This window comes from Sphaeramia orbicularis, chromosome 10 (assembly GCF_902148855.1).
Source record: "Sphaeramia orbicularis chromosome 10, fSphaOr1.1, whole genome shotgun sequence".
Classification (NCBI taxonomy): Eukaryota; Metazoa; Chordata; class Actinopteri; order Kurtiformes; family Apogonidae; genus Sphaeramia; species Sphaeramia orbicularis.
Genome location: NC_043966.1, coordinates 22,002,425 through 22,016,488, shown reverse-complemented (window position 1 = coordinate 22,016,488; position 14,064 = coordinate 22,002,425). Strand labels below are relative to the sequence as shown.

At 37.0% G+C, this 14,064-nt stretch overlaps 1 protein-coding gene across 1 annotated transcript in view; it reads right to left on the bottom strand.

The window, feature by feature from the left end:
- Positions 1 to 13,733, bottom strand: part of tnmd (tenomodulin) — a 50,898-nt gene extending 37,165 nt beyond the window's left edge. Inside the window, 2 exon segments of the mRNA XM_030145774.1 lie at positions 10,817 to 10,951; positions 13,604 to 13,733. Coding sequence (XP_030001634.1) covers positions 10,817 to 10,951; positions 13,604 to 13,651 — 183 coding nt within the window. The 5' untranslated portion in view covers positions 13,652 to 13,733.
- Between the last annotated feature and the right edge of the window lie 331 nt (positions 13,734 to 14,064).

Sequence of the window (14,064 nt, the reverse complement as noted above, 5' to 3'; positions counted from 1 at the left end):
ATGAGTTCTCAATAGTTTCACTTATGCATAAAAAAATTCAAGTAAAATTTGACCTCAAACTGTCTAATAATAAAAGGGATGTAAAATCTTCTGCTTTATAGTAGACGTAACAATCGTGAAAAGCGTTTCTTTTATATTGTTAAACTAAATCTTGACAGTTTAATAAGGGTAATTCACTGTCAATTCGGAAAGTAGTTTTTTTTTTTTGGTGACACTTTACAACACAGCACACAAACACAAAGTGTAGTTACTATAGGAACAAATAATGAACAGATCAGGACTTAACAGCTCGTTACTTAATGATGACAAGGTGTTGAAAAACACTGAATCAAGTCCACTCGAGAACATAATGATAAGTTACCATAGAACAGATGGTTAAATGCTGTCTAAATTTATAATCCATCGTTCCTAATGAACTCTGAGTGTCAGAATCATTGTCTTCTTTTCACTCCCATATGTGTTGCTATTTCTAGTTCTCACCGGAAAAAATAGCTGCTGACCACTGACACAAAGCAAGGCACACAACTAGTATTAATAAGTAGTTACAAATAAGTTTCTAATGTGTAACGGTTTACTTGGCATGAATAGGATAATAATGAAGTACTGATGCGTAACCTTTCAAAACTCAGCAGTTAATCATTAGATACTGGTCATTAAGACCATTTCTAACCATCTGTTCAAAGGTAACATCATCTACTATAGTTGAGCTGATTCCTTGGTATTCAGTAAGTTCTTGGGTTAGTGTATCTTTTGGTAATTGGATTTTCTTTTCAGAAACAAAAGAAAAAATAGTGATTAATTGATTTTTGTTTTAAAATAGAAGAATTAAAATTGAATATCAAGGTGTTTTTCTTTGTCAGTGTCAAAACAGAAAAAACAAATGTTAAAAAAATGGACTGATTGTGTTTTCTCTTTCTAATAACAAAAAAGAAAGTTACTTACGTGACAGAATGGAAAAAATGAACCAAAACACCTATTCTTTTTCATTTCTGAGACCAGATGTTTCATTTCCAAGGAAAGAGCACTAATGCCATCGAGGTCACAAATGATGGGTTTGTACAAATCTTCCAGTTTGTACGAAATCTGGCATTGTAGACATGCTCCCTCCATGAATGTCTACGAACTACAAATTTCATATGAACTGGAAGATTGACATTCAATTTTAATTCTTCTATTTTAAAACAAAAATTAATTAACCAATGGTTTTTTATTTGTTTATGAAAAGAAAATCATTCATTCATTAATTGTCTGAACCCGTTTATCTTCACTAGGGTACACAGGGGTCGCTGGAGCCTATCCCAGCTACTAATGAGCTGAAGGCGGGGTACACCCGGGACATGTCACCAGTTCATCACAAGGCAAAAGAAAATGTAATTACCAAAAGATGACCTTCTTGGCATCAATTCAATAATGACCAGTTAATTCCTGATCTGATCGTTATTCATGTTTTTTGTGCTTCAGTATTGAGCTGTAATGTGAAGCACCACTGTAATATTGATATTCAATGTCTTCATGCAATTTTGTCAAAGCTATGCCAGGCAACTAGTGATGCAACCTGAGCAATGTTTTGATGTGCAGGTCCCAGTGTTATGATATTTATTAGTCTGCATAAGCTATGCTCTTTAATGGAGCGATGATGATATAAAATTGTTCAAAGCATCCAATTTTCACATGTGAAACTGAACTGATCGTAGCTAAATGTTAGAATTAGATCCAGCACACTATCTGCATTTTGCAATATGTTAACCGTAATTTTTTTTAATGTTGTGACTTATGTGTTCACAACTTCTTCAAAACAATATCTTGGTCTTCATCTATTAATGAGCTTACAGCTTCAAACCCCAAGATAACTGACGTATTTGCCTAATTTCTGCTTGAAGTTTCACTGGATGAAAGGTCGTCTTCTAAATGTATGTTATTTTTGCTGATATTTCATGTTTATTTCACCAACAAAGCCTGGCAGGTCTGGATGCATGTCATTAAAATTTGCTAACATTCCAACTTTTAAAGCTCCTACAACATCTCATTTTCTCATATTAAATAAGGCTAATCAACCAGACTTATTCAACATGAGTGTTAGACTGAGCACCAGACAGAGACCTGAAGGCATGATTTAAATGCTCCTTCTTTCTTCCCAAATTGAGTAAGGTGATTAATAGGCGTAAACCTGCAAAAAGTCAATGCAACCTTTAATTGCTGACAGAAATAACAGAGAAGAAAACTGGACACTGATGAAGAGATTACCTACTTTCTTCTGAGTAGATATAAACATAAGGGACCTTTAAGATCTGAAGCCTCAATTATGTACGTTAAGAAAAGACGGTTAAACCAGGTATTTCCAGTTTGTTGCTCACTGCTGCAGACACACTCAGCATTGTGGCTGTGAATGCACTATAAGCGGTGCAGACTTACTTGCAGAGTAAAAGTGGATGTGAAAGCTCAATCACGTTTGAAATTGTACAACAGAGCAGAGGAGTCTACTTGGCAGTCACCACTGGTGAGACAGAGAGGAGGGAGAGTCTAGAATAAAGGCAAGGATTGTGACTGTTTTGCACTAGACTTTATCATACATACAACACGACGCATATGAGTTGCCATGGATCGGCAAAATGACAGCACTGGAAATTAAGATGTTGATCTGTTTTATGCCTATATTATTCTAGCTTCTAAAAGAAAATCACAAGCGAGTTAAAAAAGCTCTATAGCACAAAAGATAACTCCTCGTGGGCTTTGCAGTGCTGTCACAGTCTATGTAGCAGTCACTATCCCAGAAGAAGGCAATGTGCCACGACCGCCATGAAGCCTTCCTACCTCAGGCACTCTACTGGCAACAATTTAAAACAACTCTCTTTTGTTTCCCCAGTCTGCATCCCCTCCCTCCTCCTGACTGCTCCCAGAGTAGAAGGCATAATGCATCATCTTAGGAGGGAACCCGTAGCAGCCTAATTTAACAGCCAGGAGAAACACCAGTGGACAGCGGCCTGCTAATGAATGAATACGCTTGACGTGGTAAAATCAGAAAGATTACAGAGTGAGGGCAGACTTCCCAAATGGTCCTGCCGAACCAGCTGTGTAGATAAAGCCTGTTGCCTTCCCAGAATAATAATTCCACCACACGAGATTGAGTAAACAAAGAGTCAGAAGAGAAGGTAGCTCTGTCTTGTTGTTATTCTTGGAGGCAAAAAAAAAAAAAAAAAAAAAGACAAAAGACAGGTAACAGCACAGCAGGAAGATAGAATCATATCATGATCAGATCTTCTGTCTTCCTCCCCTGTTGCATGTTGACATCTGGACACTGAGGGGACTGTGGGTATACACAGGCTATGAACAATAAATAAACAAAGGGGGGCCTGGCCTTGAAAAGACATCCACCTGTGACCAGCGGGAAAAGCAGCAGTCGAAGCAAGTGTTCATTAAAGAAGCCGCTCCTGACAGTGAGGCCTTTAAGAGGCCATCAGGAGCGACAACTCAGCAGCTACCTTGGGACCGGAGAAGGAAAGGCATCAAGGTGAGCAATGCAATTTCAGCTTGAATAATGGAGTACTTTCCTCAGGTCTGACATTCATGTATTTCGCAGGCAGTTCTTCCATACAGCCCGAACAGCACCTGTGAGCTATTCAAGGTTACCCAGGAAAAACTGGTTTACAATGTCTACAGGTTCACAATTACTCTGCCTGGCTGCTGGTCTGCAGATAATCTCACTCAAAGTGGTTCATGAATTAAAAATAGCACCAAATATATCAAGGCTAATGATATGAAAATTTAGAATTTTTTTTTTAATGCTGTGCAGTACAGAGAAGCACAGTACAGTATCAAAATTGAAATATTTTATTATGCTTTTTTTTCTGGGGCTAGTTCTTAAAATAATTTAGCTAAGGCAAATTATTCTCTATTTCCTGTTGGATTCACCAGCTTGATTTCATTTTCACGGAGTTGCTGATGTAAACTGGTAATAACAGAGGATTAATTTACAAGGAGGCAAAATCCCCTGGTGAGACTTGTGGCCCAGAACAATAATGAGCACATAGTAAACAGAAATTTGCCATAAGCCAAAAGAGAATGCAGGCACCTAATCTACACACATAATGCACGCTTTTGCAAATACAATCAAGTGAACAAGCAGACAACCACGCCCTCACAAGCACAAACATACACACACGCTAGCATAGAAAATGGTGGCAAAGTATCTTCCCCAGGCCTCTGTAACAACATATGTTTGCAGGTAATTAAAAGAAGATCCCAAGCGGTTATCATGTCATATTGAAATACAATGCACAGAGCAAATTACCTTTCTGTGGTTATTTATACAAAGCCGGGAGCATGAGGTCGCGTTGCTTTGGTGAACTGAGAGAATAGATGAGACGTGTTCGTGGGCGCAGTCATGCTGTGGTTTTAACTTCTGATTAGAGTGTTAAGGTCAAAGTGGTAAAGGAAACGTGTTTGAGGTTTGTTTTTTCTGTTTTTTTTTTTTTCTTTTCGCACAATAAAACTATTGATCAAGCACAAAGCAAATTTCAGCAGTTGTCAATCTGCAACAGCAATTTTGCAGAGCAGAGAAATGTCTTATTATCAGTGTGTCGAGTAATTAGACCTGCACCAGAATTAGAGTTTTCTTTGCTTGTTAACTTCAAGGCTGTTTGTTCTCAATTTTGTCAGTTTGGCTTCAATCCTTGTCAAAAGTGTCCAAATGACTGGATCTTTAACTTCATCTTGCAAACCAGGCGTCTAAGTAACACAAGACTACATGCAGATAATGCCACTTCAGAAATTATTACCCCGCCCCCGAAGAGGAGACAAGGGGTGTTGTTTTTGGTTCGATTTGTTTGCTTGTTTGTTTTGTTTGACTACAGGTTATTACACTTTGGAAAAAGAAGGTCTAAGTTTACATTTTTTACAATTTTTTTAAAATCTTTTTCTTCCCCTTTTACTTACAATGGGTGAAATTTCACACGTCTGCAGCAGCAAGACTATTGGTTGAATTCATACAATATTGACTTTATAGATTATCAGTGACCCAGAATAAATGTGATTACATTTTGGAAAAAGTAGGTCAAAGTTCAAATTTTTTTATGAATTTTAAAAATCTTTTTTCTTCTCCCATTTGAATACATGTTGGGCAAAATTTCAAATATCTCTAAAAACATCAATTTTGTTTCTATTTACTTCAAACTTGGCACATATATAGAGGTAGTTGATATGCTGACATCAGCACACGCATAGACATGATGACATCAGCTGGATCAATGCCAAAATAAGTTAAAATATGTGCAAGGGGCAGGGTTTGCTATGCCTGGAACCACTTGTTCAATTTAGGTCCAAAATTTGTACCATCCTTTTAAATGTCATAGAAGGTAAAGTAAAGAAGGTGGTTGTATGAGATACTCTGGAAACAACACACTAATTTTTTTTGTTTGTTTTTGTGATGCAGTGCCTTATATTTGTGTGAGTATGAATTCCTTCTGTTGAATATGTTGCAGAATGCAGCTTTATCCCAGATGGGTTATATGTTGTATTGATATTCCAAACTCTCAACAGCAGGGGGACGACATGTACCAGAACACACTTATGACTACCAAAACTACCAGTGAATCAGCGCTATGTATCCATAGTCTCTATTAATTATAAAGCTCATTGTTTACACACATCTGTGTTTTATCGTATGATATTTTCTCATTTACACAAAAACTCATCGCTGGTTATTTTGACAGAAAATAGGCGAGTCTTATAATCTTCATGTGCTCCATCAGCTGATAGTTTACATTAAAGCTCTGTTTAGCTCTGTTTTTACACAGAAAACAGCCACAGTACAACCACAAATCACCTCAGTTTTCTGTACAGTTTGTGTTGTCAATAACTGCACTAAAGATCTGCCTAAACGAGGACAGAACTGTCACAGTTTAGTCTGAACTGTGGACCGACAAACAGAGAACTCAGCAAAAATAATAACATCACATCAGCATGTCGAAGAAACACTGCGATTTCAACAACAAAATCCATTCTTTTCATTTAGATCTGTGGGCTGTGGTGAAAACAGTGCTTCTAGATTTCATCACTTTGTCATTGCTTTGAATATAAAAGTTGTTTCTTAGTGATTCTTATCCCATCTCAGCACTTTAGGATGCTTTGGTCAAAGGCCCTGTGGTGTTAGTTTTCCTCACCATGGGAGAACAGCAGTGACAGTGATTCACTACTTTTAGATCATTTTATAATATTTGAAAGTAAAAAAATCTTCTTCTTTTTCTTCTTCTTCTCCTTCTTCTTCATTATTCTATTATTATTATTTTTATACTTCCTTAGGCTAAAAGAATATACATGAACAAAAATGTTTTGCCTTCCATGGAATTCATGTCTATCCAAACAAATATGGCTTCCACTTTTCCAAAACGTTTTGTGCTTTCTTTAAACAATACTCTTTAGGAGAGGCCCTCGAGAAATAAACTTAATCCTTGCATTTGTATGTACTACAACACTTTTTTTTTTTCATTTGATGATGACTTGAACTGTGAAAATTAAAGGATGTGACTTTAACAGCCTCTTTGCACCTCTCATATTCTCGGGTGTTCACAATGTGTCAAAAGCAAGAACTAATTTACATGTGAAAAGGTACAAGGTCTGCAAGTTTGTTTGGAAACTTGCTTTTTCCCTTATTTATATGTCTTGCTATTTTTTTTATTCTTTCACTGAATATTTTACACTGTTTTCAGTCAATTACAAACTCATAGTTTGTAAGGCAAGTTCATGACTTATTTCAAACCTGGATGCTGGAAAAAATATTAAACATTTTCACTCATCACTTTGCACTGTAGTCACTATAGACAATGTAAAAAACATTTATTTCGATTACGTGTGGATCACATATTTATTTAAAGGGAGATGCTATTTGCACTTCTGTATATGTAGTCAACAATACTTTCAGGCTATTTACACCTGGGCAAGGTTTTGGCCAACAATGGCAGGGACAAGTTTCATCTGTGTGTCAGTGTGTCATAGCCAAACCTTTAGTCCTGGTAGTGTGAGCTATTATATAATACTTGCACATAATTGCAATGTCTTCAAACAGAAAGGCTTTCTAACACCCAAGAGACTACTTTAAAGGAGTGATATTTTGCTTTTTTAAATGGAATTATGCATTTTAAAACATTTCCCTGTGGTCTACATAAACTGTAAATGCTATGCTTGGGTCTGAATTCTTCATTAATTCAACTCCACAGGTCCATCTTCAACCCTATTTCTGAGTAATGACACCAGAAAGGTCTTTTTGAGCGCTGGCCCTTTAAATGCAAATGAGCCACTTCACACCCCACTCCCTCCAGGTTGTTGACCGAGCTTTCTGTCCCGTTCAGCCACTTGTGTTCATTAATACAACCAACAATTGAACATTTTGTAGTAGTAGTAGTAGTAGTAGTTTTATTTCGAGCACATAGAATCATCAGATAACAAAGAATCATACAACATGGTCAAAACAAATAAATAAATACAATTTTTTTGCGCTCGAAAAGGAGTGGGAAGAAGAATAACTTATTGACTCCCACCCCCTTTTTACAATCTAATAATCAAACTAGATCCGCCTCCTTTGCTTTGTTAACACACATTTTCCTCTGTATATTTTTTACAATGACACAAAACATCCATAAAAAACATTCATATACATATTTTTTTAGTTACCTCAAACGCAATCAGATTTGCAGTAATCAGCCGTTTTCAATATAAACTATAATATACATATCCACCTCATTTTAGGTAATCGGCTCGAAGTTTGGACATATTTCAGTTTTTACTACAACTGCTGCTGCCGATAAACAATTATGGCGTACTCAGAGAAATGTTCGTTGGAAGTCTTGATTTTCCTTATATGTGCAAATGTCCTGATGTAAGTAATTATAAACCATACCAACTAGAAAAGCACTCGGAGAGCGCAGACCTCTTGCCAAGGCAGATCAGTGCCCCCACCACCACCAAAATTTAATAATTTGTTCCTTGTGCCAGTATAAACATTTCTTGAAATTTTCATCCAAATCCATCCATAACTTTATGAGTTATCTTGCACACAAACAGACAGACAGACAGACAGACAGAAAGACAGACAGATGCCGGCAAAAACATAACCTCCTTGGCGGAGCTATTTAAATAGAAATTGAAACTGGTTGTAGAAATCCACTCGATTTTTTGCCGGAATGAATATAAAGATAGCTTTGCAGCACCTGGAGGGTTCAAATTCAAACTTTTGGAACTATTAGGGTCCAAATACACAAATAAATGTACCAAAGACTAATAAAAGTGGGTTTAGCCAAATATGACCCCTTTAAGTCAAACCGTGATGCGTTCCTAATCCTAACCAATACATTTTGTTGCTTAAACTTGAACTGAAACCTGAGAATGTCGCACAAGGACACCAAACCCCAGTATCCTGGATGAAAGTCCTCCCTGTCTCTGATTTGTTTGGAGTTATATACAGTATATTGCCCATTCTTTACAGTAGTGTGCATACCAGTGTATGCCAAATAGGTGGATACTGGCACTTATGGGCAATGTGTTTACAAACAATCTAACGATAAAATTCCACTATCTCGAAATACTGTAGATACGTCTTCATTGTCGACTCCACTGTCGGTTCATATGAACATATCCAGGCAGTGGAGATAGCAAATAGTTTCAAAAGGGATATGAGTCTAGACCAAGGGTGTCAATTTTAGTTCAGGTGCCGTATGTCCAAGCATGATCTCAAGTAGGCCAGAGCAATAAATGATAACATAATAACCTATAAATAATGTCAACTCCAAACCTTAGTTATGTTTTAGAGTGAACAATGTAAACTTACTTTATGAAAATATTTAAATCTACAAACTATCCTTTAAAAAGTGTAAATTACCATGAACAACCTGAGATTTCTTAAGAAAAATAAGTGCAATTTTACAATGTGATGCCTCAGCTTCTCATTTACACATACAGATCACAGTGGATCTACTAAAGGACAAAACAGTAACATTAGTAACAGGCATAATATTGTAAAATTGACCTTATTTCTTTTAAGACATTTCGGGGATGTTTGTATTTGTTCAGGTTATTCACATTTTTTGTGAAACAATATTTTGTAAATGTAAACATTTTCATGTATTTTTACTTTTTTACACTAAAAGAGAAACATTTGGAGTTGACATTATTTATAGGTTATTATGATAGTATTTTACTGCTCTGACCCCCTTGAATGGTCTGTATGTGGCCCTGAAATAAAATGATTTTAACTCGGTGACTGTTAATGTCTTCAGTGTAAATTTTGCATTTCACAAATTCCTCCCACGGCCCGGACTGGACCTTTTGGTGGTGTTGGTTCTCTTGTCTAGACTATCAGACTTGGGCTATTCAGCTGTTTTTTATAAAATACAGTTTGTGCATGGTTGTCAGGCATCGTGCAGATAAATCCTCGCTCCATCGATGTAATCCATCCATCTCTTCTCCCTCCACTCCTTCTGGACTACATACTTAGGCTTTACTGTTCTCCTGTGTCTGAGTGAGCTTCCTTCCCATCTGACAGACAGGTGAGTCTTCTTTGAAGTGGCTCCATCTTGCTCCCTGATGTGGAGGCCAGAGAATAAGCCTCCCCCTCAAGACCCCATTAAAGCAAAACCCAAGGTCCGCAGGTTTGATATTCATCGCCTGGGCAACCTCTGCCATCAACACATTTTGTGCCACGTGAGAATGATCACAGCTTATTAAAGTGGAAATAATGACTGCTCTACCTCCGGCATGAAATATTTAACAAGGACAAAGGAGATGGCTCAAAGGTGATTCATATCTATGTTGAAAGGAGAGAATGTGGACAATACCATCTACACAGGAAGTGCAGATGAACCTTGATGAACCTGAGCTAGAAAGGACTGCTGCAATTGAAATTAGTGTCTTAATGGAAAGCAGAAACTGAGGAAATGTGGCAGAAGGTTTCTGAATTAATAATACTATAATAACAGACAGAATTAATGTTTATTAACTATAATAAAGATATTGGTGTAACATCAGCTGACACACTGCACTGCACATTTCCCTGTGTTCACCTCATGACATTTACTTTACATACAAAGCTGACTTGTGCAGTGGGGTTTGAAATATATGTGCCCATTTTTAACCATCATTTCATTTTAATCATTTCTCTCATTCGCAGCTGTGCTCAGAACATATAGAGCATCCAATTTCTGGATGTGAAATTATTGATGTATTTTTCCTTCTAGCTTGGGTAAATTAGCTTTTTTGGACCCTTGGGAAAATCAGGGGAAAGGAGCGGAGTGAAAACGTTCTCCATCAAGTGTGATTGAATTGGATTTTACAAGATGAATTGCTTGGACAAGAGTTTATCCCAATTACATTGCCAAGAGGTTTTAGTCTTACTGCAGCCACTCTGGTCAACAGCAATTAAGGTCAACTTTGAGTTATCAGGAGCTTCTATTGAGATGTGTTTACAATGTGAGCAGAGAGTAGATAGCTGCAACAGGCCAACATTTAGTGGTTTGTGGTTTGGTCCGAGATCCCTTGCTTTCAGATATGACAGCCAAAACATGAGTAGAGCAAAACACAGCTGTCTTTTCCATAGCCCACACATCTTTTAATCTAGAATACGACACAGGCTGCAGCGAGTGCCTTTGGCTCTTTGTGTGGCTGTCCATTTTTCTTACTTGTGTATTTTTTTCTTTGATGTAACTGGTATGATTTGCTGATGTGGAAATTCACTATGTCTTTCATCTGTCTTTCATCAAGACTACACATACTACACTCAGTAGCAATAAGGCTGATGACAGGGAAACAATGAGGTGATATTTAGGCTTACCTTTCCCAAACTGGGGCTCCACAGATATCTAAGGCTGAAAATGCAGAGAGCCAAAACAAGGAAAACCAGAGCCAGAATCAGAGCCACTCGCTGGTAGGTGTGATATCTGGCTTTCTTCTCTTTTCCCACCTCAACCTGCAAACAACATATCATCAACATAACATTGTTTGATCAGACATAAGTAATACATATGAGCTCATATATCTGCACTTGTATTTTATTCTTGAGGTTATTTTTAATTTTACTCCCTGGGCTTTAACACAAATTTGTGCTTTCTACTCTTGCATCATTGCAAGCCTTCCCAACTTCAAGACTGATATCCACATGAATGCAGAGGACAGTAACACAAAAGGTAATTCCTCAGTGTATGTGTGAAGGAAGTAAAAAAAACAGACTGTAAAGCATGACTGGACTGTGAAGAAAAGTGTCATTGACAGACTGTTGTTGACACTGAATACTAATTTGGACATTGTAAAAAAAAAAAAAAAAAAACATTTTTCATTGTTTTGGTTTTTTGTTGTTTCATTTTATTTGAGGTTAAATGCATGAATTATCTTCGTGGCTTCAGTTGCGTTTGCTTTGTGCAAAAATATTACAAATGTCTGTCAAAGACATACTTTTTACAGTACATTTCAGAACTAGCTTTTTAAACAAGCATCTGTGTTTCTATTTGAGTGCACGTAACCAAATCTGAGTTTTTCATACACGGAATATGATCGAAATAGCATACCAGTTTGTGTGCTACCTTAGCAAACAGCGGTGTTTGAGTTTATGGGATTTTTTTCTACCTTTTTCCATGATTTCTACCAAACTTCTTTATCAGTGAGGTCACTATTGACAAAATACATCTATCCTGGCACCGAATGGGAAGCGCACATCACCACAAGTGCCATTGAAAGGTTACATTTATTAAACTTTTCCTCAAATTAAAACTCTGCCTGATGTAGTCAATTCCCCAAGCTTTGGCTACAAATTAATAAAGACAGGCTTTTGTTCCACCATGGCTCCAGCAGGGAGAAAATGAAAGCTTCTCATTCACACTGGACCACTTTTGAAGGTCTCAGAGGACAACAGAAAAGTAGATATGTAAAAAAAAAAAAAGACCAACTTCAATTAACAAAATTGGTGTTGCTTATCTTCATGTCTTTTTAAAATGATGATAAAGCAGCTTTGGTTTTCTATTGTGGCCAAGGTTGTTATAGTTAAGCTGCAGTAGATTGGAGAGCACTTCAACATGCTGACTTCTTTGTATAATGAATCCTTTGGACTATTTTGGAATGCAAATTGTTATTTTCTGATCTACTGACTTGTATAATTTATATAGATATATTCCAAGTAGTATTTTTATTGCAGTTTTATAAATCCAAAAAGTATACGGCATGACTAATGGGAGGAAATATGGTAAATACATTATAGTATGACTTTAGGAAAGGACAAAGAAATCATTATTTGAGACAGATCCCTTAAACCTTAACCTGAACCTCTGACTGCAATTATTAATTTGACATACTGGTGAAAATGACCCATATAAGGCACATTAAAGTAGGGTTACTAACAAAAAAAAAATCCAAAAGGCAGAAATTCCTTGCATTGTGAGGAGTAAAAAAAAAAAAAAAAAAAAAAAAAAACTATGGCTGAAATCCTGTGCTCTCATGTGGCAGGTTGCATAAGCGATGGAAACTTAACTAGAGGACAAACCTCCCCCTGCCTGTGCTTTGAATACCGAATGCTCACAGGAAGGTGGGATCGAGAGACAGACAGACAGAAATAAAGGCAGAGATGGAGACGGAGTGAGGAGCCAGAGTGTGCAGCACCAGCCAACTAGTGTTTAAAGGTTTAGGAGTTCAGAGTCAGCCAGGCAATTCCTCTTGAGCTTTGTGAGGAAGAACGCCTGGAGCCCCCTGCTGTTATCATGCAAAGAAAGAGCACTTCCACAAGAAAACAACAGAAAAAAAGAAGTAGCCTACATAAACAACAAGAAAAGGCAGAGATTTATCACACCAGGGCATACTGATATACGGACTTAATACCACAAAAAACTATTTGGTAATGACAAGACACAGATGATTTTAATAACAGCAACTTATAGTAAAAATTTTTGATGAGTAACCACTGGCTTTATTTTGCCAGAAGAATATGATGGGCAGTCAAAGAATTTACTTATTCATATTGAGAAAAAACAAAACAAAACAAAACACTACGCTGTGAAGAAACTCTGCTCTGTTTCTCACAAATTCTGCAACAAGTGGAATATGAAAAGAGTCAGAGAAGGGATTTCAGAGCTAAAAATCCTGCCTCTGCCTCTGCACAATAATAAAGACAAAAATAAAGACAATTCTTGGGGTATTTTAACACAGCTTGGAAGTGAAAAGTAAGGATATTATAAGGGAAATATGATGGCTCAGGTGAAAGCGAGTATTAGAGCAGACATACAGGCAGAAAGCCAAGGCGAAGAAAAGCCAAATTACTTTTCTGAGAAAACTTAAATCACTCAGAAAGAGATCAAGCAGTACTCTATTTGATTTCAAAAAAAGCTTTGGACTTCTGACATATTACTTATACTTAAACTAAAATATTTCTTTTTACTGTTCTTCTTCTGCTACCTACATTTAATTTTTCTGAGCTGTAAAAGGGCTCACAATTTCTTGAGACCGGTGACCTCTTATTGCATAATTTTTAAAGCACATAATAGATGGTTGAATTTTCTTGTTCAATTGTTTTGTGCAATAAATAAAAGTGCAATAAATCAAATAGGGAAATAAAAAAAAAAAAAGAAAAATGACTCACATCTTTCCACAGAATCTGTTGACTGCTGGACTGACTGCTCGCCTCCATAATGCAAGTACACAGGAGGAATCTCTCGATCCTCTTAGCTGGGGAAAATACTAGCTCTGCAAGGCAAGGAGCCCCAGCTTCATGCCTTTGCTATAATTTGGGAGTGTGCTGAAGGGGAGGGAAGTTTCGGGATGGAGTGGAATTACTGAAACATTTGTGATACCCATTAAAAGCAAGGCAGATGTCTCCTGCCTGCCTGCCTGCTCTCATTTCAAAGGTGGAAAGCGCAGAATGATTTTAGACTGAAAGACAAACTCTCTGCTGAATGAATTACATACTGGATGAAAAATACTGGTTCACTACTCTCAGAAGATCCCTGCTCGGAGGGCCCAAAGTTTGTAGGTAGAAAAGAAACTACATTTTATCTATATTTCATAAAGCTTATCAGTCACACTCTCCATACTATATAGTTC